Genomic DNA, 26,867 nt, shown 5'->3' with positions numbered 1-26,867 from the left:
TTTTTCCATAATCGAGCAGCCCTAAATTCAACCACCCCCCCCCCCCCCAACCCTAACCCTAACCCATCTTCCGGCGTGGTCTCACCAGGTCTCTGGAGGGTGGTTGTGCACCACGTGGATGATCCTGCCCGGGGGGTACAGAGGCGTGGAGGCCGACAGGGCGATGCTGAGGTCACTGGGGTGGAGCCAGAGGCGGCTGTTCGGGGGGGCGGCGGCGGGTTGGACTTGGACCACATCCTCCTCCACAGGAAGCTCAGACTTAGGAATGCATTTGGTGCCGCCCGCAATTATCCTCCACTGACAGGAGACACATAGACAGACGGGCATTTAGAAGGGGGGGGGGGGCATCTGGCTGGATGATTCATGTCCTGTGTCTCGGTTTGCTTCATTTTTCATAAATACATGTACACAAATATTTATATACACATGCATATATTTATACAAACACACACACACACACACGCACAGTATCGTATTCACACGAGCTGACCTAGAAAGATCTAGAAATGACGCAGTATTCTATTGCATAATAACACAGCATTCTACAAACCCGCCATGCACACCTCCAGGAGTACTGTGGTAAGCTTTATCACGCGACTCACATGTGATTTAAAGTTCAAGTACCACTGCGTCCGGGCTGAACGGGGGTACTTGGCTACTACGAGGAGCGCTATATATCCTGCACTAATCTAGGATTCAGTGGTCCAACTATGCTGGAGATCAGGCAGCACTTCTTGGAAGAGATGGCACAGAGCCTAGAGTGGAACACAGACCCAGGCAGGGTTACGCCTCGTTCTCGGTTTTATCGCAGAGGTAGTCTACCGAAGAACAAACAACGTTTACACAGTGGCCAGTCTACACAGTATTGATTTGAGGGCCCTTTATATAAGCTGGTGTTTTAGCTTGTCTTCCAAAACCTGAAGACGGTTAAGTAGTGCTTGCAAATTTTGTGTTTGTATGTACACATCCCCGACGCCAGCGCGATTGGTCCAAAAACAAATACGAAGAGGAATAAAAATAAAAGGCGAATCATGCACTAATCATACACTCAAATCCACACTGACCGGCTGGGCTATGTTGACCATCTATCAAATGATGTGGACATAGAGCCTGATATGATAACTGAAGTCACCTTAGGCTTGTTACTTTTCTGTAAGACTTCCAACAGGTGGCGCCGGAACCCCTCCAGCTGTGAGAGGCCAATCCTTGAGGAAGAGAAAAGGTTACGGGGGGGGCCCTGGCTCATAAAACCCAAATGGGACTGTTAATCCCAACATCACATCGAAAAGAACGCCTCCATTTTGGAAGCACAGGTGCATTGGAATGTTTGTTATTGTGCCGTTAGTATTTCTTTGGTCTTTGTCTGTTACTAATTATGCGTTAAAGGTCCCGTGACGTGCCGCCAGGCGTGAGTGTGATATAAGCCGTTACAAGCCGTTTTGAAAATCTGGCTCTTACGACATCACAAGTGGGCGTGTCCACCTAGATGTGTGACGGATAGATGAGCAACGTCTGCTACGGTCCACTGGGTGGGTGGGGCTGGTAGACTGAGCTATATTTGTCATCATAGGACATTGTTGTGTTTGAAACACGACGTTGCTGTGTTTGAAACGTGACAATGTTTTCATTGACCTGAGGTTATGGTATGTTTTACATTGATTTAGGATTCTACAATACTACAACTCAAAATGGCGATTTCATTTCAGGACTTACGGTATCGCCTCGTCAAGAAGAGGGCTTACCTTGGGACCAGGTCCTTCCCCAGCACCACAGACGTCACAAAGTCTTTAGAGTACTCCATGGCATCCTCACTGCGGAAAGGGATGGTCAGTAAGAGAGTTACCAATACAATAAGGGTATTAACCATTCATTAACATGAGTTAATGCAGTAAATGAGCATTAACTAACAGTTAATGCTTGACAAACAATCTAGTAATTATTTCTAATAATTTTCTTTTTCACTCATGTTGTTCATGTTAACTAAGGTATCAATTTATACATTCGATAGGGTCACTCCTAACCATAACCCACGACCCCCATGCTAGAAATAATGCGTATTACTGTATTAACTTATGTTATTTCATGCTTAATTAATGTACGCCTATTGTAAAGTTTTGCCTTTAGGAGTTGTATGTAAAGAGATGGACAATGTTGGACGTCAGGATAATGTCCCATCAGGATCAATAAAACGCTCTCATCTCAACGCTTTACAGAAGCACCAGGTCATATTTCCCTCACGCCCTTCCGACTTGAGTTCACCCCTGTGTCAAATCTGAGGCTTTAACACAACTAGTGACGACATGTGTCCGAGTCTGTTGAAATGTCCTCCCTAGTGGTGTGAAGTGTGCACGGTGACGGTGAATTCAGGCCCAGAACTCGGCAGAACACCACGATAATAAACTCAACTAAAATAGACACCAGTATGTGACACCCAACACAAAAGATGGACTGTTTAGGATGGCAGCTTGCGAGCACAATATGCTCTTCAACGAAAGCCAAGACAAGGCTTCTGACTTCTTCTGGTTCCTTTTTTTAGAATTGAACAGTGTCAACATTTGCATCTGAGGGTAACTTGTTGTCCATGAAGACGTATTCGCCTCATGCATGAACTCCCCTGCTCTCTCACATGTCTATTTATATTTTATTTTCATATATTAAACTTACAAAAGGATTGTGGTGAGAAAAAATGATCTAGGGAGGGGCATTGTAAATCAGCGAAAACTACAAATACGAAAAATGCTATGCATCAGACAAATGTGTCTGTATATGTCCCTTTACAAACAAACCACAGAGATTCAAGTGTGCCTTGAATCTCTGGTTGGCCTCAAAGTAACAAAGTAACTAACTAACTAACTAACTAACTAACTAACTAACCAACCTGAGAAGGCCGCCAGGCGGAGAGTAGGAGTAGCACTGGAGGGAGGGGTACTGAGGCCGCAACAGGAAGGACAGGATAGCAGCGGTGCCCGCACCGAGAGAATGTCCCACTATCACCAGTCCGTAGTGCATGGTGCCCTTACCCTGCACACGCACAAAGACACACACACGCACAAAGACACACACACACACACACGAGAGAGAATTTCAGCAAATACAACCCAAAATGCTTCCGAAACTAATTGCCTACTATAGCTTTAACAGACAGCGTAATAGGAGGTCCAGAATAGAAGAACAGTCATTTACCAAGTCTCTCCCAAAGGCTTGTGACAGGATCATTTCCTGCTCCAACTTCTTCTTAATGTATTCGGCTGAATAAACCATCCCCTGGGAGAAGGACAATTAAAAAAACGAGATGTAGACGGAGATTGGAATGAAGGAAATTAGTTGGGAGAATTAGTAGTAGTCAAATTAATATCTTTTTGTCAGATAACCTCCTGGATTATTCTACGCTCAGGTAGAAACCACCACGGATCAGGGGAATAGTATTTCACATTTTAATTGCGACGGGAAACAGACAGACTTAGATAAACACTACGGGGCTCGACTCTGACCTTGTGTCCCAGCCAGTTTCCTTGTTGCTCCTCCACAGGAAGACGTTCAGAGTCCCCCGTCAAGTCAGTCAAGGCGTCCTGGAACACACAGAACGGGCGTGTCACTGGCCAGTACTAATGGTTTGTATGGGCCATTTCACTCACGCAAAATGAAACAAAACAAATACTGTTTGCTGCTACTTTAGATGACATACAGTATGACTTAAAACACTTCATCAGTATTATTTTGGCACTTTCACCGTAGCTTTCGATTCGCCTCAATGTCCATCTTAGTGTTTAATATGTAAAAGGAATGTGATAAATTGTACAGAAAAGTATAATCATTCTTCAGTTACTAAATGTCATATTCTTACGTATTACACGCCAGCAAAAATATTGTTTATGAAACCTACAGTTCTTATTGTACAGCACCATTATAATTTTTTCAAGACTTTAACACACACTCACATTAATACACACTAAAATGTTATCAATCAAGGCACCCAACCAGGATACACACACACGCGCACACGCACACACACACACACACACTCACCTTTGGGGACAATGTCCCTCGAATGCTGATCACAACCTTTTTTGTGCCATGATCCACAGCCACAAAAAATGGCGTCTCATACACCTTACAAACAATGTAGACAGAAAAAGACATTAACTCAAATGCTAATACAAGTGAACAAGAAAATGTTAAATTTCACTGGATTTTTTTAAAATAACAAACACAATTTTGAAATTTTCAAAACAAATATTGACGCTACAAGAGCATAAGGACTCGTACCAGCAGATACAGGGATAGTTTTTACCCTCATGCCATCAGGATGCTGAACTGTCCTTGAACATTATTATTTTTTTTATTCTACCCATCCTTTTCTCCATCCTTAACTCCAGTATTTTATTTATTCTTTAAGTTGAACGGACATTTGAGCACAACAATTTTCAATACTGATAAATTATGATTTATGAGTACATGATAAATAAAACTTGAACTTGAACTTGAACAATGGTTCAATTACATAATTAAGTTTTAGTGGAGCATCAAGAGTGGGCCGAGTTAATACTACAGCCAAAAGATTTATGTAACTATGATTTAAAGGCTACAGCGTGTTTATGGAATCAACCAATCTAAACAACAGAAACAGTAATAGTAATTTATTTCATGTCATCAGCAAATTGAAAGTCATATTCAGAACACTTTTGGCCGGATTAATTAATGTGTTGACGACTAGTCTAAGCCTTAATGCTTCCATTTCTCCAAGACTGATTCTGAATGCCCGCTATCTATCCATCCACCATCCATCCATCAGCCAATCACCCACGAGTCTAAATGACCTCTGTCTCACTGTCGGCCAATAATCGCCAGCCTACTACTCACAGCATCGTGGCAGGAAGTGTAGACAATGTGGACCTGCTTGAGTTCCCTATCCAGGAAGTGTCTGCGGATGGCCAGGACGTTACAACCACAACAGTTGTCCTCCTCGCCGGTCACGCTCTGGGACAAGCGTGAACCATTCACCACGCAGCTGGAGAACACACCACATGTGTAAGACGGAGGACTGATAGTGGACGGAAACAACGAATGCACACATTGTTTATATAAAATGAATTCAAAGTAGAGATGTACAAAGGCACGCGTATAAAGTAGGTGTCATGTAGTTTTCGATAAGCGTTGACAGTGCCCCTTTGCTGTGTCTGTCAGATCTGATGATGCCATATTCAGTGTGAATGCTCACATTATTGTGAGCCCCGATCCCCCTTAAAATTAAAGCAACTTGATAAAAAAAACACAGAAAGCATGATAATACAGTGGTAAGGCATAAGTTTAGGCACCCATGCTAAAGTTCGCTAAAAAGAGGAATAAAAAAATAATCTTTTGGAAATTTATCTTAATGCCTTAATTAAACAAATGAGGAAAAATCCAACCTTTAAGGACACCAATTTGCTTTGTGAATAAATAATGTATCGTAAATTAATAAATGTTCCCCATTAAAATACAGGGTAGACACCCCTATGTTAAATTTCCATAGAGGCAGGCAGATCTTTATTTTTAAAAGCCAGTTATTTCTGCCTGCCTCTATGGGAATTTAACACAGGGGTGTCTGTACTTATGCACCCTGTATTCCAATGGAGAACATTTCTTTATTTACGATACATTATTAATCCACAAAGCAAACTGGTGTCCTTAAAGGTTGGATTTTTCCTCATTTGTTTAATTAAGGCATTAAGATAAATTTCCAAAAAGATTATTTTTTTTATTCCTCTTTTTAGTCAACTTTAGCATGGGTGCCTAAACTTATTGCCTGCCACTGTATGCTTGTGTTTGTGTGCGTGTGCGCGTGTGTGTGTGTGTGTGTGTGTGTGTGTGTGTGTGTGCGTATGTGTGTGCGTATGTGTGTGCGTGTGTGTGTGTGTGTGTGTGTGTGTGTGTGTGTGTGTGTGTGTGTGTGTGTGTGTGTGTGTGTGTGTGTGTGTGTGTGTGTGTGTGTGTGTGTGTGTGTGTGCGCGTGCGTGCGTGCGTGTGTGTGTGTGTGTGCACGTGTTTCCTCACGGGCAGGAGCTGGCAAGACGGCACAGCCCACAAGCAGGCTTCCTCATGAGGTACATGGGCCAGCCGTATGCAGCGAGGGCAAACAGCATGTAGTAGCACACCTCCTTGTACATGCCCATCTCCGTCTACCAGAGGGAACGGCACACAAGCATGAATGTAGCGTTTACTTTCAACCAAACTATAATGCTGCTAAAATGTTCTAACATTTTATAGCAATTACAAATTGTCTATCTTCTCTTTTTGCACTGTGTTTGTTTGTTGTTTGGTTTTGCACCACCACACCAAAAATAATTCCTTGCATGTGTAAACATACTTGGCAATAAATCTGATTCTGATTCTGATTGTATTTGGTGAGGGGGTTGACAACGTCCTCTCCAAAATCCCATCCACTAAAAACAGTTGCAGATTGTCAAATGTATCTACACGTATACAAGGTCTTACTGCAAATGAGTCAGTGGCTTGTCATTTACAATGCCCTGTATGTTCCAGGAGACGTATGAATACTAGTATGACGTGTATCCAGTCGAGTGTGGGAAGACGATACCATGCGGTGTCTAACTTTGGAACTAGAAGCCTTCTGCTTTTAGCGACTGTAAGCTGGCCGTCGCGGTATGCAGAAACTCACCGAGTTTTTGAGGTCAAGGTATTTAGTGTTGCGAGTGACAGGCATTCCGGAGAGGAAGGCTAAAATGTCATTATTTGCCTGGGAGGAAACAAGAACCAAATAGAAAGTTATTAATATCCAATCGAATAGATAAAAGGACAGTAATAGAACAAGACATGCGTACACACACACACACACACACACGCACGCACACAAATACCTGGTCCAGGATTGAGAATCTTTTGGACCTCTGTCTCTGCCTGAGCAGAACCAGACCGGCGATAATGTCACTAGGCACAATGTCCAGGTCTCGGAAAAACTCTGCAAACAGGCTGGCCACCTCAGAGTACGCGTCCTGTCACACAGAGCAGCGCACGTGTTCAGTACAGTACAGTGTAGTGTCATAAAGGGCTGAGGTTGAACAAGTCGCCAAAGACAGTAAAGTAGGGTGAAGAATAGAGGGAATGAAGCGTAGCATAAGACCACAGGGGGGAATCTAAGCTGATTGGTTGATACAAGGCACAAAGTTCGATCTTTTAATGTGTGTGCCCGCTGAATCTTGAAGCATTAGTCTCGTTTCGCCAGCCTTTGGTTCCTTAACTTCTAAAGTGTTGCCTGCTGTAGTGTGTTGGCCATGTTCAATAGAAATGTCAATACTTAATGTAAACATTAATATTTGTAATAATGAATGCCCCTGACTGGAGGGTTCCATGTACAACTAACATCCTTAAGTGCTCTGAGAATGTCTTTCTTGTCCAAGCAAATTTGCTATTGCAATGGAAATATCACTAACCAAATTGATATCAAGTCGAATCGGGACGTTGTGAGAGGATCGAATGATTCGGGAAATCAGTGGCGATAGCCCTAATATAATACTAGTACATCGAGTATAGTATAGTACAACACAGTATAGTATAGTACAACACGGTATAGTATCATACAATATAGTATGTTTAGTATAAGGTACAGCACAGTACACTGTTTGAGTAGTGGGACTACAATAGGGAAGAAAACAAAAAATGCGGAACCCGGCTGTCTTTAAAGTTTGCTTTGATTGAATAAATAAAACAGAACTGTACCGAGATAATAAATGCTGCCGAGATTCTATAAATTCTGGACGAATGAAATGAAATGGAAACCGTCGACCTACTCGACTAGAACCCATGTGGAGGTTCTCGGCCGCGGTATTGAAAAGGGGTCGCGCTACGGGTTGGGTCACTCACAGACTGCGTGTCTTGGGCCCGGCTGCAGCACATGAAGAACTTGAGTCTCCGGCTCCAGCTGCTGGCCTGGCCCTCCTCCAGCCGATGTCTACGAGAGAGAGAGAGAGAGAGAGCAACAACATAACACCCAGAGGCAAACTATGTGGGTGTGGTGGCTGAGGTGACAAATATACGCTGTGGCACGGTGCGTCCTGTCTGTCTGTCCCTGGATGTCTAAGTGTGAAGACGTGTGTGTGTATGCATGTATAGGTATGTGTGTATATGTGTGTACGTGTGTGTGTAAGAGTGTAGAGATGCAGAGAGGACGACAGTTGGTACCTGAGCGTGTACGTGTACGTGTGTGTGTGTGTGTGTGTGTGTGTGTGTGTGTGTGTGTGTGTGTGTGTGTGTGTGTGTGTGTGTGTGTGTGTGTGTGTGTGTGTGTGTGTGTGTGTGTGTGTGTGTGTGAGAGTGTAGAGATGCAGAGAGGACGACAGTTGGTACCTGAGCGTGTACGTGTGTGTGTGTGTGTGTGTGTGTGTGTGTGTGTGTGTGTGTGTGTGTGTGTGTGTGTGTGTGTGTGTGTGTGTAAGTAAGAGTGTAGAGATGCAGAGAGGACGACAGTTGGTACCTGAGCGTGTACGTGTGTGTGTGTGTGTGTGTGTGTGTGTGTGTGTGTGTGTGTGTGTGTGTGTGTAGAGATGCAGAGAGGACGACAGTGGGTACCTGAGCGTGTACGTGGTGAGGTTGCGTTGGCGCCGGCGGGTGGCTTTGAGCTTGACAAAGGTGCGCCCCGTGGGGTCAAAGGTGCACATCAGGGTGAAGCACACGCTGAAGATCACCATCCAGTTACACGCCACGATCCCTGCAGACAGAGAGACAGAGAGAGAGAGAGAGAGAGAGAGAGAGAGAGAGAGAGAGAGAGAAAAGACGAAAGCGGAGGGAGAAAGTACGAGAAAAGTGAGAAAGTACAGAACGAGAAAGTGAGCGAGAGAGGAAGAGAAAGTGAGCAAGAGAGAAAGAGGAAAAGAGAGAAAAGAAAGGGAGAGAAAAAGGAGAGAAGAAAGATAGAAAGAAAGAAAGAAAGAAAGAAAGAAAAAAGAGGAAGAGCAAGAGCAAGAGATGGAGAAAAAGAGAGTTGAAAGGCATATGGTCGGCACTGACTATATCTGCATTGTTGCAAAACAAGCTCCTGGGAACTCACCCAGGGCAACGTTCTTGGCGGTGACATCGGAGCACGGTTGGTAATATTGGACGAGCCAGGCAATGCCCACCACTGCATAGACCAGCTCCACCACCAGAATGGCTGAAAAGCGACAGAGAAAGCCAGCCGCGTTACATCCGAGATCTGTGGCCCTGCTCCGTTATAATAATAGGATTCTGGTTCTTGTTTGTGTCGCGCTAAAAATACGGAGGGAATATATGCTTTGGGCTAAACGGAAAAAAAAAAAGTTATTGAAAAGCAAGCAAAAGGAGACGAGAGGAAAGGACGGATATTCTTCCATCTTTTCAGATCATGAAAATGTAAGGTCACTTGATGATGGCTGCATCCACAATATACTCGTGTTAGCCGTTTGGCAGCTCCCAATATGTAGGATAAAGCAGCTGTTAATAACTTGAGGCACAAATAGTACCATTGATCACGCATTCAGCATATGCAAGGATTGCATTCACTTCTTACCATGTTGCCGAATACAAATAATCTATTATTCTCTCATACCTACCACCGACTATTCAACCATAAAACCATAAAACCATTTACCGTGCACATCTCTAAGGAAGTGATGTGTGTACCTGTGTGTGTGTGTGTGTACGTGTGTGTGTGTACGTGTGCGTGTGTGCGCGTGTGTGTGCGCAGGCCTAACGCCAGCTCTTACCAAGGCGTATATAAAGGACGTACTGCACAGCTTCCCTAGGCTGCGTGTACAGGATGCTGCCCCGCATGCTCAGCCACATGATGGCGCTCTCGCAGATGAGGCAGCTGACCAGTATGCCCAGGTAGCCCCGCCCGTGGTCCACCAGCGTGACCGTGCAGGACTGCTCCGAGCCGTACGGCAGGCCGAATAGCACCACAGACAGCACCACCAGCCTGAGGCGAGAGCCAAGCACACACAGGTCTCAGGACACCAGGGATGGTGTGTTATTGTAAAAGTACAGAACAGAACAAACATCAAACATCACGTTGGATCTGGAAATGGGTATGGGTACCCATGGGTAACACATTTCAGCACTCGTTAGGTACAGACCAAATGATGTTTGGAAAAGAACACTACTGAAGTCTTGCGGTTGAAATGTGGTTCCAATGTTTTTAAGTGCTATTGTGGAACGGTTCTTTTGAAGGCGGCAGAGGATCGAACGACTTGCTCAAGTCAGGCTTGCCAAATGGTAATCGTTTGAAACCAGAACCGAAACATGAAGCGGAACCCACGTTCTGAGCGATACCGATCCCTGGTGCTCTCCGCTTTCTTTGGGGACCTTGACTGCAGCACAGTCACAGTGACTTCAGCTGCACGCTCTGATTGTTCAGCCTCAGTTGGGAGTCCGCTTTGGATATATACGTGTGTGCTGAATTAAGGAATGTAATTGTAAAAGCATCAATATGATGTTGATAAGGAGAAAGGAAACTTGTCTCTGCAGTGAATGCTTAATATATTGTTACATTTATGAATCACGATACAGGAGGATAGAGGATTACAGATTTGATTTTGATTACAGAGGAAAAATCAAAATTAAAATAAATCTCTTTTCCTTGTCAATATAACCCAGTTCTTCTAGCGCAAAATACACACACGAACACACGGAGGTTGAAGTTCTTCAAAAATGAAAAACCGTGAGGGAAGTGAGAACATATCAAGACAGGCCTCCTTGTGTGGGTTTCTGTGTGAGTCACAGGCACAAAATAATAAATAAATAAATAAATAAATAAATAAATAAGTGAAAGTTAAAAAAATATATAAAAAGCTCAAGCTCCGTATGAACATATTTCCACCTCTGCAGAGCGTGTCCTGTCCCAGCCCAGTGTACCTGGCCTCATACGTTTGCGGATGTGCGTAGGATTACAACGCGCAGGGCCGCGCCAACCTGTCCCCCCGACTCACTCACCAGATGCAGTGCAGCAGGAAGAGGAAGAGTGCGGGCAGCACCAGGTCATCGCTCCCGACTGACCAGCGCCGCCGAAACATCACCATGCCAGGCATCACTGCCCTGTGGGGGGGGGAGGGGGGGGGGGAATCAACACATACGCATTGTAAACATGCATATTCATGTCATGTCCTCCTCCCGCGTGTGTATATCAAGTAGCGTGTTCGCTACTCCATGGTAGGCAGGTATTTCAGCATCTTGGACTCTGCACCATTGCACTCTGTTGTCTTCACTCTGTTGTCTACTTCATTGCTTTCCTATTTATGTATAGATCTATCTACACATATTTATAAATATATGCACACACATACACACACACACACACACACACACACACACACACACACACACACACACACACACACACACACACACACACACACACACACACACACACACACACACACACACACACACACACACACACACATTTCTAATGACTTATTAAATCATCTCAGTACAGCATGTGAGGATGAAATAAAAAAAAACTGAAAAAAACATACATATTCTGATGAACACTTCAAGGTAATTGCGTGAACATTTTAAAGATTAGCCGGTAAATCCTCCCTATCAACACTATGATGGGGAACACAATAGCATAAGTATAATCTGCTAAAACACACACACACACACACGGATTAGAGAGTGGTAGAAATGATGGCAAGCATTAGAATTAGAAGTGTTGACACTGAGTGGAACAAACAAGGCAGGTGTTACATGTTGGGCGAAGAAGGGGCACGGCTCAGAGACTGCACAATAAAATGCATGAGAAGAAAGAAATTGGCTTTCATACCTAAGGGCATCATGGCATTATGGCAAGGCCAAAGGACTTTTCTCTTTGCAATTAACTCGGTTTGAGAGAGAATGGCAGTGGAGCGAGCAGAGTGGACCCAAGTAAAATGAACAACCAGAGGGGGACAGTGAGGTCAAGAAATTAGGACAGCAGCTCAACTCTTAAAATATGAACTGTTGTACCGCAGAACCACCTGCAGTCCATATATGTTTAAGTTAATTTTTTTAAGAGCTTGGAGAGTTAAGAGTTATCTTCTCACATAAGACAAATTTGTCACACGCTGTCGCAAGCATGACCTCAATATTGAGTCAATATTGTTCTCTATACAACTTTGCTGGTGTAACTTTTCAAGTTCCTTTTTTTCGCAAGGGCTGACAATAAATCCCAGTAAACCGACCTGGCCGATCTAAAGCCGAGTTAAGATAGCAGAAAGAGACGGTGCTAAAAAATGTGTTTTTGAAGGAATAAGAAGAGAAAGGGAGTTGCCTAAGAATGTGTTAACAAGAGCTATCATGTGATTGAAATCAGCTGCCCTAAGAAAATGCAAAAATAGAAATAATAAGTAGTGAATGTCTCATCTTCCCCTCCTATCTTATTCAGAGAACAATAATGACTAATAACATGAAGCTACCTTTACAAACTCTGCACCTTACTGCTTTCTTGCACTTCTGGTTAGACGCTAAACTGCATTTCTTGTACTTTGCCAAATGACAATAAAGTTGAATCAAATCTAATCTAATCCAATGGATGCTGGTCAGAAATGTACCGAAAGGAATGACTTGTATATCAGAGCTCTCCTTTAGAGGTGAACTCTTCTTTGGAAACTGCACATTGTTTCGTTCAGAGTTGGTGATGAAATACTGCAAAGCATCTTCACACACTCCTTTTCTGACAGCACTTTATATGGGGAAGAGTATATCATTCATTAGTGTAGTCGTGGATCAGCACTTCTGAGTCTGAGCTCCATGGTTAAAGTGGATAGGGTGTGCTGTGCGTGTGCATGTGTGCATGTGTGTGTGTGTGTGTGTGTGTGTGTGTGGGCGGGGGGGGGGGGGGGGGGGTAGGCATATTAGGTAGCTAGGCATCTAGCTAGATCTAGAAGATGATCTATCTATTGAGAAACATTCAGTACATTGCACTGCGGCTTGGAACCACCAGCGGCATTGCGGTGAGCGCTTAGCGAGAATGAATGCGGTTTACTTTCATTTATTTTGTCACATTATTTTGAAATTGTCTCTATATTCCGACAGCACTCAATAAATCCACGGATGTCGCAGGCCTGTATTAAGTCTGTCTTAGTCATATCATTTAGTTTTGCCCCGAATAAAATACCTACCTACCTACCTACCGCCGGTTACCTGCACATGCCTAAATGCGCATGACCGGAGACATCGGAAAGGCTAGGCAGACCTATTGCTAAAGCTATTCAGCTAGTCATTGGTTTTGAATGAAGTGACTTTGGAGAGAGGCCTGAAGGGAGGGATTTTTTTTGGGTTGGGTACCTTTAAAATCTAGCCTGCTCTGGCTTGTTTCTCAAAATTACCAACCTAGCTTTAAATAAAAAAAACTGAAATATATATATATATATATATCTATATATATCTCCTATCTCCTATACTCAACCTATACCTATACTACTATTCATTTCTCTGTGAACACTAAATGCACCTGGTTTTGGAACATGCCTGTGACAAGTCACAGCATGTGTGTGAAATGCTTTTGTGTTCCGGAGTGTGCTACCCTGCACCAGGCAATGTGATGCAACAACAATGATGTAACAACAATGACAGCGCTGGCATTCCATCTTTATGCCATCCCTTCTACGGTGGACCCATTGAAACGGGCACGGTACGGCCCAGGGAGTGTGTGGTATGCAGTCCAATGTGGCTTCATGGCTGTGACGCATTTACAGATTGACCTCCCCAACCTAAGGACAGACACGTGCCCGTAGTACACCTTGTAACATATTTCAGCCATAATATTCTCCCATAGCCACAATACTGAGTAAACATAACATAAGCTGTAAGACACAACCAGGCAGCAGCTGATCAAACATAGATGAAGGGGGCGGGCTTTTAAAGCCACAGAACACGCCCACCTCTACCTGCCTATTTAACTCGGACTCCGCCATTTTAGAACCAGAATCTCTTGGGCGGGGTATCGATTAGATGTAAAGCTTAGAGACGCTCCGCACGTGTTATATACCATCCCTCTCCTTTTGTTTCATAGACGATAGACAATAGACCAACCACCTTAACCCAATAAAGTGAGTTAAAAGCGATCCTGTCTCGGCGGCCTTTGCTGGACTAAAATATCATAACAACCTTCTCTCCTTTGGGGAACAACTGATCCAACCGGCTGCATATTTATGACATTCCATCAGACACACTGACACAGAAGGCTAAATGTCTTGTACATTTGGTACATTTAAAATAAAAGGCCAAGATTGACCCTTTAACAAAGAACAGTACAAAAGAAAAAAAGCAATAAACATTGCTTTTGGGACTGGTGCTTGGATTATCGACCTTGGATGGTTTGGTGGAATCTATAGCGCCTACTGCATTAGGCAGTCTAACCCAACTTAAATTCCTCTCCCATGATGAGTGACGTTTGACGATCAGCCAAGCTGCGTTGTCTGCGTTTAGCATGAATCCAGGTGGTAGCATATTGAAGCATTATTATTATCGCTTGCAAAATAACATTGAAATCCTGTTGCAGTAGCAGATCCCTCCGATTCTAGGGGCAAGCGGTTGGTAAGTGGGTTACTATTTCTCTACTTTGCTGTGCCGCGCTTGACATTACTACTTCACTTCAACCCGTAGAGTATTTAGTGCAAACAAAAATACTTTATCCTGCAGATCGAAATACAAAGCAACACAGTGAACCACAGACAGGATAAGTGTGTAGTGCGTTGATTCAGCATAGTGTGTGATCGCTGCAGCTAAATGATTTAGTTCTCAGTCTTAGTTCTCAGTCTGTCTTTGATAGTAATAGATGAATAGTATTAGTGACATTAAAACAGAAGTCTATTCAATTATGGTGCAAAGGAGATACCCGTAAATGAGTTGTGTGAGGAGCACTGCCATCAAGGCCAGAATGCAAACGTGTGTGACCGGACTACAGAACAAAGGCTTAATAAAAGATTCTTGACAATGGGCTGGGCCACTTTGGCTACTGGTCCTGATGAAACAGAAAAATAGAAATCATATCTATAAGTTATTAGACAAGTTAGAATGTTTGGATTTACAATTTCTAAGTAAAAAACATTTACATTTAGAAAAAGCTATGTTAAATCAAATTCTTTAATATTGTACACCGGGTACAATATAGGTGGCAGATTTTTGGTTTGTTTTGTACACAGTTGAATTATAAAGACATGCTTCTAATGCTATTTCCAGTGCTCCTTGACATGCAAAAAGCTACTACCAGGGTGCCAATTATAGAGTCCATAAATGTGACGTCACGTGACACAGCTTGGGAACACGGGAAGCTTTCAGACAATAAACCACTACGCGAGGATGTAGCAGCATTATAAAGGTGGGGAGGACAGCCAAGACGAGGGGTCTTGGGGTTCACTTTCATACATTCACATGACCTTTCAGGTACGTCCTAGCTATTCCAGGCCATGTAAAACAAGACATTAAAGTGTTATGCTGCCCTTTCTTTAACTAAGGGGGGGGTTTATCCACTATGCCAGTGATTTTCAAACAGTGGTCCGCGGACCACCAGTGGTCCGTGACGGTACTGCAGGTGGTCCGTGGAAAAGCAAACTAAAATATTAAATAATATTTTTCATCAAAAATTAAAAATATGTATGTATGATATACAATCTGAATTAAATTGAAGTTGGTATTGTGTGATTACTAAAAATAGGCTAGTGCAAAGATTAGAACGTTCCAGAATATTTGGTCTAGTGGCCAGGAGGGAACTTTGAAATTCAGTGCTCAGAACCACGAGATGGGATCGGTGGACGGCTACAGGTTCTCTGAAGAGAAAAGACGCAGAGGTTACCAACGAATGGAGAGATTGACGGTGAGTCGGAGGCGTCTACAAGCCAGGTTCCTCACAAGGAAACAAAGAAAAGGAGGGTGAAAAGAAAATACTGTGATTTAAGCTACTTAGAATTAGGATTCACGAATTATAGGATATAAGCCTGGTGTTCAAATGAACCTGATTACGCCCTCGGGCGCTTTAGATAAATACAATAAATATGTGGCAGCCGTTGTGTGCAGTAAAGGTTCTTTTAACAAGCCTGTTGTACTGATGCTCTGTTACTTTTAGTGCTAATATATGCCTATTAAGAGGTGCGGGTAATTCAGGTAGGACTGTGTGTAGACGTATTTTATTATGTGTATTTTAAGGTGGTCCGCGAAAATTCTTGATTATAAAAAGTGGTCCACACACACAAAGTTTGAAAACCCCTGCACTATGCAATTAAATAACTTAAGCCTAAGGGCTAATAATGTACGAGAGACCATAACAAAGATTGGAGAGAAATTATGTAAAATGCATAAATCTTAACTGATTTGAGTTCATCTTAACTGATTTGAGTTGATTTTTTTTTTCTTTTACGTGGTATGCTATTGTTTGTTAGCCTGTAAATCCAGACCCACATCTAGAAAGCTGTAGGGTCAACGAGTAATAAGAACGGCCCGACTCGAGGGGCGGCACCAAGCATGTGTAACGGGTACAAATAGACTGCGCCTTTAAGACGCATGACGGGCACAGAAAAGGGGAGGCGGAGAGGAAAAAAGCGCGGGGGAAGAGGGGGCGCAGGTGTGTAAAAGACCCCGGAGGTGTGCAAGGCGAATTAAGGCGGTTGCATGCTGGTTTTTCGTTTTGTTTTGCAAGTTAAGTTTATTACTAAGTCAAGTTTAGTGCGGTTTTCCGTCAAGTCGGTCGCTGAGAGTGGTGCGGCGGTTTTGAGCGTTCGTTGGTCGTTGAGTCTGGACGCCAGTGAAAGCGACGGGGAGAGAGGCCCTCCAGGTGATTGTTGCGAGGAAGGGCGCTGTCCTACGCGGTTGCCTAGAGCTGCCGAGGTCTGTGGACGTTTCGGGAGAGGTTTGCCCTGCCAGCCATCACACATCCCGAAGTGCGATCTCCGCTGTGGTAACCTATGCACCCCACATAACCATTTACACTGAAACAGATGACACACCGTGCGCAGCCCGAACAGAACTGTGAATGAACGAACTAACGCTGCGCCGGTACGCACACACACGCACGCACACACACGCATACGCCCACACACACACGCACACGCACTGCACTGCACTGGAAGGGACATTGCACCGCTGTGCATTCCATGCACATACCCCTGTTCAGGACGGATGAAAAAGAGTGTCTTTCTATCCGAGTGTTATAATATAGATGTGTGTAATGTGATTTGTGATCGAACGTTAAATGTGATTGGTGTTTTCCCTGTTTAAATGTTATTGTTGATTGAAACGGATGAATGCTGTGTTGAACGTTGGTAAATGTCTTTCGAACCATTTCTCTGAAATGTAAGTGTTTCATGTTGAGTAAACATCAGAGATAAAAGACAAACATTTTCTATTTTATTTATTTTGTATTGGACTACTTACTTGGGGGTAGGGGCGCTTCACCTGTTTAGCCAAATCTTAGTAAAGTAGGGGGGTGGTGTCAGGTCGCAAACACTGCACACACCTTAGGCGATCCCTCAGGACATCCTGAATCCTACTTTACCCTGTCTAGTAAGCTACTGTGGATCTAGACAGCTAAACCACGCACAACCTGTTCACTCACCTGAACATTGAAGCCAAAGGCATTGGGTGTGGGGGACCTAGATCCTGGCCCACTCAGTCCTCTCCAGGTTAAGAACTGCGTTACCCCTACAAGGCGGCGGCAATAATCCCGACCGTCACAGTTGGCGTCACGAACAGGATAGATTAAGCTATACCTTTTAGTGGAAACCATGGCCGATTTAGAGAAACTGAGGGAACAGTTTGAACAGATGAAGGCGAGATTCGACGACCAGGCTGAGGCCTTGCTACAAGCTAGAAGTGAGCAAAGAGAGGCTCTAGCATTAGCTAAGGCAGTCATAGATCAGCAGAATGAGAAGCCGCCTGCAGCTACTGTGTATATCCCCAGAGACCGCAAAATTTCAGATTTCAATGGCAAGCAAGGTGATGTGGATATTGAAGAATGGATCTCATCAATAGAATCTGCTCTCAAAGTCATGAAGGTCCCAATAGACGACCAAGCGGAGTTCATTAAACAGTACCTTAAAGGTGAAGCCAAACTCACCGTCAAGTATGTGATGGACGACGAAGCGAATGATGCAGCGGGCATATTTGAAGCACTACGCAAGACTTATGGTGACAAAGTCCCTTTAGGCACCCGGCTCAAAGAATTCTATGAACGTAAGCAGATGCCTGGAGAGACCATACGTTCTTACGCATATGACATCCAAGAAAAGCTGATGCAGATACGGCGTAGAGATTCTAATCGTGTCCCCAATGCAGAGGGAATGTTAAAAGAACAGCTCGCGCTTGGGCTCCGAGATGATATCCTTAGAAGAGAGATCAAGAAAAGACTAAAGGAAAATGGTAATCTTACCTTTGCTGAGCTAATGCAAGATGCCATCTCCTGGTCTGAAGAGGAAGAGGTTCAGACGTCTGATGCCGTGCAAAGCAGTTCCCGTGCCAAAGGTGCCGTGAACGCTACTAGGGCGATCGATGAACCCTCTTCGCAGTTGACGATGGAGGTACTGCATGAAGCAATACAAAAGATAGCCATGCGTCAGGATGAACTGTTCCAGATGATGGATCACAGGGGCACTACCATGAAACAAGGGAGAGACGTGAAAGCAAGAAGCCCCCCTCTGAAGAATGAAGAGGGGCAGTTTATCTGCTACACATGCAATGAGCCTGGGCACACAAGCAGATACTGTCCTTTGAACAGGGGAGCTACGGGCATAGCACGTCCTCCACTCAGAAGGGATGGGCCATCAGGGGCTGTAGGGAACAACCCGGTAGGGGCGATGCACCAGAGTCCAGGCGGCCCTGTCATTAGAAGTCACTTTGCTAAACAGTCCTATAACACTCCTCAAGCCCCGAGTGCAAGTGTCTTTGGAAACTGCTTGATTGTTGAAGTGAAGATAGCAGGCGTTAAGACAGACTGCCTGTTGGACACTGGCTCAGAGGTCACCACAATCCGGGAATCTCACTTCACTGAGTACTTTGGGAAGTCTGCGTTGTCCTCAGCCAACTGGGTCCAGCTCACTGCTGCAAACGGCCTCGAAATTCCCCTCCTTGGATGCCTAGAGGCAGAGTTAGAGTGCATGGGGAAGACCGTCGGCAGGAAGTGTGTCTTTGTCCTTAAAGATGAAAGCCCAAATGTGGAAGGGATGAAAGGTCCCCCTGGTATCCTGGGAATGAATGTGCTAAGTGAACTGAAGGACCTTTTCGTTGCCACGGACGGCATGAAAAAGATGGATAAATATCGGGGCACTGAGGCTAAGGTCCACCGGGTGCTAGCGAACATCAGAAAGGAGGCGGGGTCCCTCGGACAGAGCGACCGAATAGGCTATGTGAAGGTGGCAGGCAGGGAGACAGTCATCATTCCCCCACTCAGCGAACGCATCCTTGAAGGTCATTGCAACATGCCTTCAAAAGTAAGCTGTCAAGTGTTAGTGGAGGCCACTTCTGGTGTGAGCCTGCCGAAGAGCCTCCTGGTGGCTAATGTGCTCGCTACAACCACCGGTGGGCGTGTGCCTATCCGGGTGTTGAATTCAAGTGAAAAGCCAGTGATGCTGAAGCCAAGATCACGGATCGCCGTAATCTGTAAGCCACAGGACGTGCTGCAAAAGGAACTTGTAGAGTTTGAAGAGAAAGAAGGGGTGCTGCATGTGAAGGCCATTGAAACCAGCCGGGTCAAGGCAGAAGGGGGTGAAACAGAGCAGCTACCTGTCCCTGTCCAAGTTAACCTCGAAGGGCTCTCTCTCACCCAGTGCCATAAGCTCAGGGGTTTATTAGCTAAGCATCAAGATGTGTTCTCAAAAAGTGATTCAGATTTTGGGCACACCACTTCTGTCTCCCACAGTATTCCAACAGGGGAGGCCCCGCCCATTAAGCAGCGGCATCGCCGGGTTCCCCCTCAGGTTTTCCAGCAGTTTAAGAAACACGTCCAAGATCTCGTCTCCCAAGGAGTTCTCAAAGAGAGTTGTAGCCCCTGGGCCTCACCTGCTGTAATCGTGCTGAAGAAAGATGGTAGTGTGAGGTTTTGTTGCGATTATCGGAGGCTAAACGAAGTGACGTGCAAAGATGCCTACCCACTGCCGCGTGTTGATGAGTCGCTTGACGCATTAGGGAAGGCACAGCTGTTTTCAACCCTGGACTTAACCTCAGGCTATTTCCAAGTAGCCATGGATGATGCAGACCGAGCGAAGACAGCAGTCACCACCCCGTTCGGCCTGTTTGAGTGGTCAAGGATGCCATTCGGGTTATGCAACGCCCCAGCTACGTTCCAGCGCCTCATGGGCGTGGTGCTCGGCGATCTGACGTTTGAGACGCTACTCATCTATTTGGATGACATCATAGTCTTTTCCAATGACTTTGACACCCATTGTGAGAGACTGGAAGTCGTCTTCAATAGACTCAGGCAGCACGGTTTGAAACTGAAGCCCAGCAAGTGCCACCTCCTGAGGGACGAAGTGAAGTTCCTCGGCCACATAATATCCGCTCGAGGTATCCAGGTGGATCAGGAGAAAGTGCGAGCCCTGGAGACATGGGCAGCCCCTAAGTCAGTGAGAGAGGTGAGGCAAGTCCTGGGGTTCATGAGTTACTATAGAAGATTTGTCCCCAGGTTTGCCCACCTAGCCCGGCCTCTCCATGCTCTGGTTGGCAATGGAGGTAAAGCCAGGTTTGCAGAGCCATTCAGATGGAGTGATGACTGCCAACATGCCTTTGAGGAGCTGAAGCGTAGCCTGATGAACCCGCCAGTTCTTGCATACCCTGACTTTAGCTTACCCTTCATACTTACCACTGATGGAAGTCTACAGGGCCTGGGGGCCGTATTAAGCCAAAAGCAGGGGGGAGTTGAGTACGTCATTGCCTTCGCCAGCCGAGGTCTGCGTGGAGCCGAAAAGAATGACAAAAACTACAGTGCTTTCAAATTAGAGTTGCTCGCTCTAAAATGGGCAATGACAGAAAAATTTAAAGAATATCTAATGTACTCCAAATTTGCAGTCGTATCCGATCACAACCCACTGCGCTACCTGGGTTCTGCCAACCTAGGAGCGGTGGAGCAGCGCTGGGTAGCCCAGCTTGCAGAGTACAATTTCGAAGTCTGTTATAAGCCCGGGCGACAAAATGCGAACGCTGATGTCTTGTCAAGGATCCCGGCGACCACAGAGCCGGATGAGGAAGATTCAGGCAAGGACTTCATACGCATAGGACCAGACGAGGTGCGTGCTTGTCTCTGGCCAGGGCCTAAAGACAATACAGGTGCACTCAGGGTGGAAAAGGCGGCACAGAATGCCATAAAGGGGACCGTGAGTGGTTTCAGCTGGCCTGAGATAGAACAGGAGCAAAAACGAGACCCCAGTGTCTGGCCTGTCCACTCAGCGGTGTGGAACCACAGAAAGCCCACTCTGTCAGAGATTAGAGACATGGATCCAAAGCTAAAGCGACTCTCCCAACAGTTTGAGCGGCTGAGCCTTCAAAAGGGAGTCCTGTTTCGCTCTGTCAGCAATCCAAGAGACGGGGAAGAAATACGGCAATTAATCGTCCCAGGGAGTCTGCAGCGTAGAGTGTTTGAAAGTCAGCATGAACATGGTGGTCACTTCGCGGAACAAAGCACCCTTGACCTCATGAGGCGGAGCTATTACTGGCCAACAATGACCAAAGATGTACAGACTTGGATTAAGGAATGCAAACGGTGCACTCTGGCAAAAGACGTATTTCCCAAAATTAAAGCCCCGATGACATGCACCAACATTATGGCACCCCTTGAGGTAGTTGCAATGGACTACACCATGCTTGAGAGGTCCAATGGGGGGTACGAAAATGTGCTCGTCCTGACTGACATGTTCACTCGGTTTACAGTTGCCGTGCCTACCAAGAACCAAACTGCATACACCACAGCCAAGAACCTCATAAAGCATTGGTTTGTCCATTATGGATGCCCGGCACGATTGCATTCAGACCAAGGGCGCTGTTTTGAGGCTAATGTTATAAAAGAGTTGTGCCAGATGTACAGAATAGGGAAGAGCCGCACTACCCCCTACCACCCTCAGGGCAATGCCCAATGTGAAAGGTTCAATCGAACCATGCACGAGATGCTGAGGACTCTGCCTGCTGAGAAGAAAAGGAGGTGGGACGAACACCTTTCTGAGCTCGTCATGGCTTACAACAGTCGAATTCATTCTTCTACGGGTTACGCACCTTTTTACCTGATGTTCGCCAGGGATCCCCGGCTGCCGATGGACATCTTAGGGGGAAAGGACCTGGAGGATGAAGAAGTGGATAATCTAGATGACTGGGTTAAGACCCACCATGAGAAGTTCAAAACCGCAGTAGAAGTTGCTAACGCTGCGGCGCAGGACGCATCCAGAAGAAGGAAAAGAGCCTATGACCGCAGAGCTGCCGGGGCCCTCATGAGGGCGGGGGATCGTGTTCTGCTGCGCAATCACTCCCATCGGGGCAGAAACAAGATAGGTGACAAGTGGGAACCATTTCCTTACATTGTGGTCGCACAAAATCACGGTGACATCCCTGTTTACACCATCCGCCCTGAGAAGGGAGGCCCCTCAAAAGTGGTTCACCGGGAACAACTCAGACTCTGTACTTTCCGGTCACCCCCGTCACGTCCTGAAGGCAGACACCAGCCCCGGAAAGACAAAGACACTGGCCCTGACATTGACACAAGCTGTCCCGACCTTATTTGCATCCCTGCCACTGCACACACACCCCACGGAAACACAGAGACAGGGGATAGAGACGTAATGGAGGGGCACCCAAGTGGTGATGGTCAGGTTGGGGGTGAGGCATTAGGTGAAACTGTTAGGCTCGTCTGTGAAGAGCTGGGAACTACGGGTGGGTCAGACGCAGGGAGTGAGAGTGAAAGTGTGTGCGAACTTAGACGGTCTCAAAGACGGACCAGGGGTACACTTCCCTCCAGATTAAGGAGTGGTTATGTTTTGAAATAATTTGTGCAACCTCAAATGTGCTGTACTTACCTTTTTGTATGTTCAGGTATTCGGGTGTTGAGTACTGATGTGTTATGATGCCGTGTTTTTTTGTTATCAACTTTTTTGAGGCTTCCTTATGTGATTTTCGGGATGTTGCCTGTGTTGTGAACTTGCCTTTGGGTACTTTCAGATGGATCTATGTGCTGTACCTTCCTTTGTTCTTTTTCGGAGATCGCATCGTCATTTGGATGTTGGATGGCATGGCAGGGTTTTGCAGGGGGGAATGTAACGGGTACAAATAGACTGCGCCTTTAAGACGCATGACGGGCACAGAAAAGGGGAGGCGGAGAGGAAAAAAGCGCGGGGGAAGAGGGGGCGCAGGTGTGTAAAAGACCCCGGAGGTGTGCAAGGCGAATTAAGGCGGTTGCATGCTGGTTTTTCGTTTTGTTTTGCAAGTTAAGTTTATTACTAAGTCAAGTTTAGTGCGGTTTTCCGTCAAGTCGGTCGCTGAGAGTGGTGCGGCGGTTTTGAGCGTTCGTTGGTCGTTGAGTCTGGACGCCAGTGAAAGCGACGGGGAGAGAGGCCCTCCAGGTGATTGTTGCGAGGAAGGGCGCTGTCCTACGCGGTTGCCTAGAGCTGCCGAGGTCTGTGGACGTTTCGGGAGAGGTTTGCCCTGCCAGCCATCACACATCCCGAAGTGCGATCTCCGCTGTGGTAACCTATGCACCCCACATAACCATTTACACTGAAACAGATGACACACCGTGCGCAGCCCGAACAGAACTGTGAATGAACGAACTAACGCTGCGCCGGTACGCACACACACGCACGCACACACACGCATACGCCCACACACACACGCACACGCACTGCACTGCACTGGAAGGGACATTGCACCGCTGTGCATTCCATGCACATACCCCTGTTCAGGACGGATGAAAAAGAGTGTCTTTCTATCCGAGTGTTATAATATAGATGTGTGTAATGTGATTTGTGATCGAACGTTAAATGTGATTGGTGTTTTCCCTGTTTAAATGTTATTGTTGATTGAAACGGATGAATGCTGTGTTGAACGTTGGTAAATGTCTTTCGAACCATTTCTCTGAAATGTAAGTGTTTCATGTTGAGTAAACATCAGAGATAAAAGACAAACATTTTCTATTTTATTTATTTTGTATTGGACTACTTACTTGGGGGTAGGGGCGCTTCACCTGTTTAGCCAAATCTTAGTAAAGTAGGGGGGTGGTGTCAGGTCGCAAACACTGCACACACCTTAGGCGATCCCTCAGGACATCCTGAATCCTACTTTACCCTGTCTAGTAAGCTACTGTGGATCTAGACAGCTAAACCACGCACAACCTGTTCACTCACCTGAACATTGAAGCCAAAGGCATTGGGTGTGGGGGACCTAGATCCTGGCCCACTCAGTCCTCTCCAGGTTAAGAACTGCGTTACCCCTACAAGGCGGCGGCAATAATCCCGACCGTCACACATGCATTTGAAAATATCACTGCACGCAATTGGATAACACTACGACCAATCAGAAGAATACAAGGGGTGACGTATCCAGACCAGCGGAGCTAACCAATAGATAAGACTCTTGCCGTATCCGGTCGGTAAAACAGCAACGCTTTTGGCCCGCCTATATCAGATACACCGATGTGATTGGTTAATGTTCTGGGCCAGGGGAATCGGGGAGTGAGTATATCGCTCGTTCCCAGAATGACTCGCTGAGCTAATTGAAATTGTGCCCTAAAGCGAGAACTCTGGATTTCCAGGGTAATTGTTTGTAGTAATTTCACTTTTTTTTCCAACGTGGGCCTGGGAATATAATTTAAATCCTGGATAGGATTAATCAAATGACGTGAACCTGCTTCTTTGGGCCTTCTAGCTCTGTAGTGACTAGTTACAAATGACAACTGCAGTAGGTATTAGGAAAAATGGTATATAGTCCTCCAAGTTGATTCAACTTTTTCATACAAATGTTACATACAATAATCTGACTCAGAACAAGCGCAGAACATGCATATTTTAAGTTATTAAGTCATTTATTAAGTTATTAAATATTCGCAACCTCATTTGAAATTTTAAGTTTAGAAGCCTCATCACAATACATCTAGGGTAGGCCAAACCCCTCTGCCCCCCCCCCCACCACCCCCTCATAATTCGCAGCCTGGCAAATACCTAGCAAAACGTAAATGGACAGTCGTAGCACACTCTGTTTAGTATCAATTAAATATCCCTGCATTCAAAGCATTTCAGAGGTAAAATTATACGTTTGATAGTGAAAGGAAAGACAGGTGAAGGGATTAAGTGGTTGCATCCCCCTGCATTTCAACAAACACTGATCCCAAGGTGACCTACCTTTCCCCGTCTGTCTGACCTCACAGTGCTACAGGGTGCTGACGTCTTATCCAAAGGGAGAACACTCACGTGTCGGGTGTAAATCAATGTTAACTGAACTATATTATTGTATGGAGTCTTTTTGAGGCCTCTCACTGCTTGGGTTACCGCAAATTGTTTCAATAATGAAACGATTTGCTCTCTTTTCTAAGATCAGTGACCTTTTCTAAGGTCAGTATATATGAAAGTTTGAAAGCGGTCGTCAACTTATGGCACGTGGGTCCTACAAAGCATCAAAGCATATTTAAATATTGCTTTGCATGTGTCAAGCCTTTCCAAATCTCCTGAATACCAATTGCCCTTTTATCTGAGAATTACAGCCCTGTTGCCTTGTAATTACTTTCAGCCAAACAGAATTAGGCGAAAGACAGCAGCACTTATACACAGTAGCCATCAATTTGGTTGTAAATTATCTGAAATTATATATATTTATAATAATAGTAGTAGTACCTAATAAATAGTAGTAATAAATAAATAATAAATCAAAGCCATTCACTACCTCAAACTGCTTGCTTCCCCCTCACCCAAAGGGTGGTACAAGTTACAGATAGATTTGGGGAAAAACCTTTATAGTGTATACATTTAAAGATTGACTGAGGCAATTGATCAAGCTCATAATACGGTCTCACAACATTTCCTTCTAACTTTTCATCTGTATTTAATATCTATTAAAGACAAGAAATCACAATTAACTTGTTATTTAATTTATTAATCAGTTAGCCTAGAGTATAATTGTTGCAAATTCCCATCAACAAAGTTGGAAGAGGCCAGAGTGACGTCTCAAAGGGGTAGTTCAGGATTTTGGACATTGGGTCTCATTTCCAAGTGAGCCAGTGTGTTATTTATCATTGGAGACCGTTTAACACTTTGCATTCAGTCCTTCTAGTTGCAGAAATCGCTGGTGCTAGGCTAGCGCAAGTCGAGGGGAACTGCTAGCCTGCCAATAAAAACAGTTTTACCCACTCCCAAGGCAAACCAATTATAACGCCCGACTATCGATGTAAATGTCTGTGGTGATAGAAATAAACTTACCCTTGCATCGCATTGCATTGAGTTTATAATCCCTGTAGTTGGAAGCAGGCTACGGCAGCGGTGGACTGAATTGGTTGCTACACCGGAGCAAAATGAAATTTCGCCGCTGCTGAGAAAGTAGTCCCCCAAAATGTAATGTGATCGTTGCGATACAAGGATAGTTTTATTTCTAATATTACTCTATCAACACAGACATTTACATCGATAGTCTGGCATTATAATTGGTTTGCATTGGGTGTACTGTGGAGTGGGTAAATCAGTTTTTATTGGCAGGCTAGCAGTTCCCCTCGACTTGCGCTAGCCTAGCACCAGCGATTTCTGCAACTAGAAGCACTGAACGAAAAGTGTTGAAAACGGTCTCCAATGATAAATAACACACTTGGAAATGAGACCCGATGTCCAAAATCTGAACTGAACTACCCCTTGAGAAGAAGCCTAAACAAACTTAGGTAACCAAATATTTGCATTTCTAACGCTCTTAGCAGCTCAAGGCATAACCAGTTCTCG

At 45.1% G+C, this 26,867-nt stretch overlaps 1 protein-coding gene across 1 annotated transcript in view; it reads right to left on the bottom strand.

Annotated features, from left to right (window-relative positions):
• Positions 1-26,867, bottom strand: part of dagla (diacylglycerol lipase, alpha) — a 40,077-nt gene that overhangs the window by 8,619 nt on the left and 4,591 nt on the right. The window contains exons 2-17 of the mRNA XM_084475998.1: positions 10,942-11,043; positions 9,717-9,928; positions 9,044-9,145; positions 8,566-8,704; positions 7,861-7,948; positions 6,858-6,992; positions 6,659-6,736; positions 6,034-6,158; positions 4,861-5,008; positions 4,027-4,110; positions 3,492-3,569; positions 3,184-3,264; positions 2,879-3,021; positions 1,743-1,811; positions 1,133-1,205; positions 86-297 (exon numbers count right to left, since the gene is read on the bottom strand). Coding sequence (XP_084332124.1) covers positions 86-297; positions 1,133-1,205; positions 1,743-1,811; positions 2,879-3,021; positions 3,184-3,264; positions 3,492-3,569; positions 4,027-4,110; positions 4,861-5,008; positions 6,034-6,158; positions 6,659-6,736; positions 6,858-6,992; positions 7,861-7,948; positions 8,566-8,704; positions 9,044-9,145; positions 9,717-9,928; positions 10,942-11,036 — 1,862 coding nt within the window. The 5' untranslated portion in view covers positions 11,037-11,043. The remainder of the gene's footprint in view (positions 1-85; positions 298-1,132; positions 1,206-1,742; positions 1,812-2,878; positions 3,022-3,183; positions 3,265-3,491; positions 3,570-4,026; positions 4,111-4,860; positions 5,009-6,033; positions 6,159-6,658; positions 6,737-6,857; positions 6,993-7,860; positions 7,949-8,565; positions 8,705-9,043; positions 9,146-9,716; positions 9,929-10,941; positions 11,044-26,867) is intronic.

This window comes from Micromesistius poutassou (genome assembly GCF_964030765.1).
Source record: "Micromesistius poutassou genome assembly, chromosome: 12".
NCBI lineage: Eukaryota > Metazoa > Chordata > Actinopteri > Gadiformes > Gadidae > Micromesistius > Micromesistius poutassou.
This window is presented reverse-complemented; position numbering and strand designations above follow the sequence as displayed.